Source organism: Otolemur garnettii, unplaced genomic scaffold, assembly GCF_000181295.1.
Source record: "Otolemur garnettii isolate 467f Iridium unplaced genomic scaffold, OtoGar3 scaffold00210, whole genome shotgun sequence".
NCBI classification, from domain to species: Eukaryota; Metazoa; Chordata; class Mammalia; order Primates; family Galagidae; genus Otolemur; species Otolemur garnettii.
This window is the reverse complement of record NW_003852605.1, coordinates 83,212-89,982: the sequence shown is the minus strand read 5'-3', so window position 1 is coordinate 89,982 and position 6,771 is coordinate 83,212. Positions and strand designations below refer to the sequence as shown.

Below are 6,771 nucleotides of genomic sequence, written 5' to 3'. Positions count from 1 at the left end.
AAAAAAAAAAAAAAAAAAAAGATCCTTAGATGATTCATTTGCCCGTTCAAATTTCAAAACCCCTGCTATAATGGAGGATATAGAAGGAGCACCTCACACACATACTGTACCTAGAATTAAATTGAAGCCTGGCCTTTCCCAGGGCTGATGGGTCAAGGCAGTCATTGATGGTTTTTCATTTTTCTTTCTCTCCTATGCTAACCACAGCTGAGAAGAAATGGCTTTGGAAAGAATGGCTTTTTGCAGCGCCGCTGTTCCAGCCTGTTCTCCCCTTGGCGAAGCACTTGTAAAGCAGAGTTTGAGGCTTCAGACACAGAAACCAGTAGCAGTGAAACATCAGATGATGATGCCTGGAAATAGGCATATAAATGCTCACAGTAAAATCTGACCCAGTGAGCTCTGTTTAGGGAGTATGCAAAAGAAAGTGTTCTTTTCCTTTATGTTACTACTTCATGCACAAGGGAAATGATCATATCCCAAAGAGAGCGATTGGCTTGTTTAGCTTTTGTGTTCTTTTCTGTTATCTGCTTAATAGAGAAGTTTGTGTGGTAGGAAAGATTTTTAAAATACACACACAGTATATATGGGGCAATGCACGGGTAGAAGCTGGCAATGCAGAGAAGAGAACGCTGTTCTGGGGCAACAGCTTCTACTACCAGCCCTTGGGGCACTCACCCCTGTGCTCAAGCAATCATTGTCAATGACAAAGTGACTGTTGAAGTTATAATTGTATTAAATTAATGCTAATAATTTGGATATTTTATTTTATTTTTGGCTGCTGGGGTAACTTTAGCCCTTAACCAAGCATATGTGGGTTTTATTTTTTTTTCTTTTTCCTCTTGGGTACAGCTGTAAAAAATTTGGATATAGGAAATGTGTTATTCTTGCAGCCTTGATATTCAGGGTGGATTGTAAAATATAAATTTTTGTGAGATTTCAAAGATTAAGATTATTTTGATAACATTATTTACAGATTTAAAAAAGATGTGGTTATCACAAGTCTGTTAAGGGGGAAAACTACTGCATAAAATAACTAACTTGGAATAAATATTTTGCATCAGTTTGCACTGTCTTGTGTAAAGAGTATATTTTCTTTAGCTTTATGTAGCATTTACTGTAAATATCACTGGATTCTTAGTTTCAGGCTTTTTCAAATTAAAAGGTAACAGTGTCTTGCAAGTTGTCCCAGCAATTTGGAAAATGATTACAACCATATTAATTTCTAGAATGAGGGGGAAAAAGTAGAACCATCAAATTTTAACAACTAAAAACTTTTTATAGGCTCTAAAGGTAATTGTTACCCTTAAAACAAGCAAAAAGGCTTGAAGCCTGTGGCTCAAGTGGCTAAGGCGCCAGCCACATACACCTAAGGTGGCGGGTTTGAATCTAGCCCGGGCCCGCCAAACAACAATGATGGCTGCAACCAAAAAATAGCCGGGCGTTGTGGTGGGCACCTGTGGTCTCAACTACTTGGGAGGTGGAGGCAGGAGACTCACTTGAGCCCAGGAGTTGGAGGTTGCTGTGAGTTGTGATGCCACAGCACTCTACACAGGGGGACGGCTTGAGGCTCTGTCTCAAAAAAAAAAGGCAAGAAAAGAAACCTTAACCAAGGAAGAACTTGGACATGGGAAAAAGATTCACAATTAATTCATACTGCTTTATTCATTGTTCATGCACATTAAAAGTACTTTAGAAATCTTGTTTTTTTGATCTCCATTTACAAAGAATGAGAAGAAAATTGGCCAGTGTTTGCCATCTAGGTTTCTTTCTCTCTGGAGTTTTCAGTAGTAAGCACATTAAATAAGAGTCTGTTTTCTAAACAACAAAAAGTCTGGCTTGTTCAAAGTCTAGACTAGAGGAAGTCAGTTTTCTAAGGCAGTCTCCATCAAACACCTGAGCTGGATGGCTAACACCAAACATGCAAGAAGTGATGTTAAAACAGTAGTTTTCACAATCAGCTACACGTCACAGTTGCTGCGTTAATGTGATCTTTAAGTATCAGCAATGATGAAAGACTTTAATAATAGTTAATACCAAATTTCACCAGAATTACTAGCATAAGGTGACCAGACGTCCCGCTTCTGGTGGGACAGTCCCAGTTTCTAATAATTTGTCCCACGTCCCACAGTGCTTTAAAAAAAGTCCCGCTTTTTGGAAAGAATGCACAACAATCTAGGGAATGGCAGGACAACAGGAAGGGAATATACGGTTTACGGCTGCTGAAAAGGTTAATGTAACTCCATTTGGGAATGAAGAGGTTAATGTAACTTCATTTACAAATGAAAAGGCTAATGTAAACTCCCTACTCCCCTCCTGGGCAAGGTCACCCAGGTGGATGGGGGCCCTACTCCTTTGAGCCACAGATGCGGCCCTATACATAATTTTTTTTTAATGTATTATATTTGTAAATTGTACTTATGTTGAAATTTTTTTAAAAAATTACTATTTTTGCGTTCTATGAAAATTTTTATTTGGTCCATATAGACCAAATTTTTAATCAAGAACACACCCCTCCTCTGTCCCACCCCCAATCAATGGTGTCCTGCTTTACCAATGTTAAAATCTGGTCACCTTATACTAGCAGCGATGTTTTGGACAACATGTAGAATTTCTCCTCATTAAATATACATCATAGTGATTAGACTACCTTTCAGTGTAAAAGAATTCACCTCAAAACTGCACAGATACTTAAAAGCTTAAAAAGCTCAGGATATGTCCAGGTATTGTGGTTCACACCTTTAATCCTAACACTTTGGGATGTTAAGGCAGGAAAATAGTTTACAGTCAGGAGCTTGAGACATGCTGAAGCAAGAGTAAGACTCCTTAGCTACCAAAAATAGAAAAAAATAACTGGGCATGGTAGTGTGTACCTATATAGTCCAGCTACTCAAGAGGCTGAAGCAGGTGGATCACTTGTGCCCAGGAGTTTGAGGCTGCATTTAGCTATGACGATGCCACTGCACTAAGCTGGGGTGACAAAGACTGACCCTGTGTTAAAAAACTAAACATGATAGTTAAGTATGAGTTTTCAAATCTTAAGCAGTTTTAAGATGACACAATGTGAAGATTTAATGTGGAATGAAATGTAACCATTCTGTGTTCTGAAAAGTTGACTATCCTACTTCAAAGAACCAGAGTAAAAGTATCAAAGAAAATGCTTAGCCAAACATCTAATGCCAAATTTTCATTCACACTTTCAGGAGCTAAGTGGGCACAGGCAAAGCACATTACCTATCTCTTGGAAAGAACTTAGCACACATCCTTTTAGTAGATTACTGGTCTACAGGAAGAAGATTTCATGGACCTGATGGAAACCAATGTGTTTTTTTTTTAAACAATTTTTCTACTCTAAAAGCAAACACACTAAAAGAATAGAAGCACTATTTACACACAGCACCGTTCTGTCATCAAATTAAGATGTAGATAGATCTGCTGGCTAGAAATCAAAGAGTAATGTATTTCAACCTAAAACCTGACTACTGTACATCATCAAGACTTATAGTTTTGTAGAAGAAAAAAAGCGAGTGGGGGCAACATGTCTAATCCTAATAATGGTCCCATCTCAGTTGGCCAAATGATCACAATTTTTGCTAAATGAAATTTCAGATTATAAATTCTAAACACTGCCAGCTATTATTGAAGCAACAAAAATCCACAATGGGCATATGCCACAGGCCAGAGTGTACCAACTGCCAAGTCTACCTTAGATGTTCTAAGAAAAACTTGCAAGACAATCTTTGGGTGGCACCTATGGCTCAGTGAGTGCGGCGCCATCCCATATACCAAGGATGGTAGATTCAAGCCTAGCCTCTGCCAAACTGCAATAAAAAAATAGCCAGGTGTTGTGGTGGGCACTTGTAGTCCCAGCTACTCAGAAGGGTGAGGCAAGAGAATCATCTAAGCCCAAGAGCTGGAGGTTGCTGTGAGCTGTGATGCCACAGTGCTCTACTGAGGTTGACAAAGACTGTCTCTTAAAAAAGTGACAATCTTTGACTCAAACATAACTACACATTGCATTGGCTCTTAATCTATTGGAATGTATTTGAACTGTTAAATAAATGCCTAGCTGATAATTTTTTTTTTTTTTTTTTTTTTGAGACAGAGCCTCAAGCTGTCCCCCTGGGTAGAGTGCCGTGGCATTACAGCTCATAGCAACCTCCAACTCCTGGGCTCAAGCGAGTCTCCTGCCTCTGCCTCCCAAGTAGCTGGGACCACAGGCGCCCGCCACAACGCCCGGCTATTTTTTGGTTGCAGCCATCATTGTTGTTTGGCAGGTCCGGGCTGGGGATTCGAACCCGCCACCTTAGGTGTACGTGGCTGGCGCCTTAGCCGGTTGAGCTATAGGCGCCGAGCCCTAGCTGATAATTTAAAAAGGAAAAAGCAACCCTTGCCCAGTCCAGGTAGTTCTTAAATATCACAACTTACATGAAGGTGATCCTGAACTAAAATACAAGTTTAATTTTTCAGGAACTATAAAAGTTCTAGTTTTCATTATACATGTAATTAAAAGTACTGAAATTCATTTTCAAGGATATAGAAGGAGCCCCTCACACACATACTCTACTCTTTATAGTCTTTAACAAACAAAACTACACATAAGAAACAATTAGTTTTGGCTGGGTGCCCATAGCTCAGTGGGTAGGGCACCGGCCACATGATCTGGGGCTGGTGGGTTTGAACCCAGGCCCAGGCCTGCAAAACAAACAAAATAGGCAGGCGCATGCAGTCCCAGCTACAGGGGAGGCTGAGGCAAGAGAACTGCTTAAGCCCAAAAGTTGGAAGTTGCTGTGAGCTATGACTTTACAGAACTCTACCGAGGGTGACATAGTAAGACTCTGTCTCAAAAAAATAATTTTATGCTGCCAGACGGAATCGAGAAAAAGTTAATGAGCATAGAATGAAAATAGGCCCCACCTAACCTTAAGAGAATACTGAATCGTAAGCATCTGTAGCCATTTAAAGGCATTTGGTATCAGTATATTAAAAGATTAAGATGCTTGTGGTCGGGCGTGGTGGCTGCACCTATAATACCAGCACCCTGGGGAAACCAAGGTGGGAGATCTCTTCTGCTCAAGAGTTCAAGACCAGCCTGAGTAAAAGCAAGGCCCCTATCTCTAAAGATTAAGATGCTTTAAACACTTATAATAACATCAAATATTTAGAGAATTATTTTTATAAATAATCCAATGTCTATGGCTTCAACTGTCTGCCCTACTGCCGAGGTAGGTGACCAATAATCAAAATAAAACAATCATTTAGAAATCCCCCCCCCCCAAAAAAACCTTGGATAATCAGTTGGTTTCTTGAATCTGGGTGTCCAATTTCCTCTGGTTATTTCTGGTCTTCATTTTTGTTTCTGTCATTTACCCTTTTTTAAAGAGAGGCTGTCCACACGACTGTTTCTTTAAGCTCTGGCCGAGTAGCACCTCATGTATTCTGTCATCCATGGATTCTCGGAGGAGGAAGACGACTTCATCCTTCTGTTGACATCCACAGAATGAGCACGTTGTCTTTGGGCAACTAGTTTCCTTTTCTCCAGCTGTCTTCTGTTCTTGGCTCGCAAGGCTGACGCATGAATCTCATGTACAGGGGCAGATGCACGCACGTTGTGAGTTTTTTGGCTTCCTGTATCAGTCTGTTTTTCTCCCCACCCATATAGAGCAAACGGATGCTTCTTTTCTTTTATTTTGCCTGATGATTGCTGGGAACTTGTGACTGCTTCCCTATTTCCCCCGGCAAATAAGGCACTTCGGTGCTGTTGAGCTTCGATACTGGAAGGTAATTTTTCAGTCTCTCCCGTTCTGATTTGTTGTTCAGGTTTTCCTTGAACCTCTTTCAATGGCAGTAATGGCAGAGCCGCGTCCTCGGCGTCCTGGGCCTCTGCGCCCTGCTCCTCCGGGATCCCGTGCAGCAGCTGTTCCGTCTCCTCCCGCGCCGCGCTCTCCACAGGCGATGCCGGGGCGCACCTGGGCGCGGGGCCCCAGCCGCGCGACGATTCCGACGACGCTGAGTCGTCCGAGGAGCTGGACGGGCCCCAGTCGTCCCAGAGCCAGGGCGCATGCGTCTGCTCCAGCAGCCGGCGGCCCAGGCGGTAGTGCAGCAGCTCGCGGTAGCACGGCCCGTACTCGTCCCAGCGCGGCTCCCGGTAGCGCTTCATGTACTCGCTCTTCACCCCGCTCCCCGGGGACATGATGCCGCCCGCACCCGAGTGCCCGCCGCTCTGCTCCGCACCGCACGGCCGCCCACGGGACCCGGGACACGACACAGAGGCCCGCCCCTCCGGCCCGCCCCGCCCGCAGTGACGTTTTCAAGAAGTGTATTTTCAAAATTAGATAGATTCTTTTCTAAGGGAAATATAAGTACAAGTCTCGGGGAAGGCCGGGCGCGGTGACTCACGCCTGTAATCCTAACACTCTGGGAGGCCGAGGCGGGTGGATTGCCTGAGCTCCTGGGTTCGAGACCAGCTGGGCGTTGTGGCAGGCGCCTGTCATCCCAGCTACTTGGGAGGCTGAGACAAGAGAATCTCTTGAGTCCAAGAGTTTGAGGTTGCTGTGAGCTGTGAAGTTACGGCACTCTACCAAGTGCAACAAAATGAGACTCTCTCAAAAAAAAAGAAGAAGTCTGGAGGAAATTTGAAGTCAGACACACATTGGTTTTATTTTTAGCGGATAATTTTTTGATGCAGAAAAACTTGTGCAGGCTCGGCACCTGTGGCTCAAGTGGCTAAGGCGCCAGCCACATACACCTAAGGTGGCGGGTTCGAATCCCCAG

At 43.2% G+C, this 6,771-nt stretch overlaps 2 protein-coding genes across 2 annotated transcripts in view; one reads left to right on the top strand and one right to left on the bottom strand.

Moving 5' to 3' along the window:
• The window catches only part of GPBP1L1 (GC-rich promoter binding protein 1 like 1), a 47,150-nt gene extending 46,085 nt beyond the window's left edge, over nt 1-1,065 (top strand). Inside the window, exon 12 of the mRNA XM_003801409.3 lies at nt 208-1,065. Coding sequence (XP_003801457.1) covers nt 208-360 — 153 coding nt within the window. The 3' untranslated portion in view covers nt 361-1,065. The remainder of the gene's footprint in view (nt 1-207) is intronic.
• Nucleotides 1,066-5,314: 4,249 nt separating this feature from the next.
• Nucleotides 5,315-6,229, bottom strand: CCSAP (centriole, cilia and spindle associated protein). Its single transcript, XM_012812490.2, has one exon. It carries the CDS (start codon nt 6,188-6,190, stop codon nt 5,405-5,407), a length of 786 nt encoding a protein of 261 aa, XP_012667944.1. The 5' UTR covers nt 6,191-6,229; the 3' UTR covers nt 5,315-5,404.
• Nucleotides 6,230-6,771: the final 542 nt, after the last annotated feature.

Coding starts and splice junctions, on each gene's coding strand:
- CCSAP (XM_012812490.2), bottom strand. CDS start 6,190: ATGTCCCCGGGGAGCGGGGTGAAGAGCGAGTACATGAAGCGCTACCGG.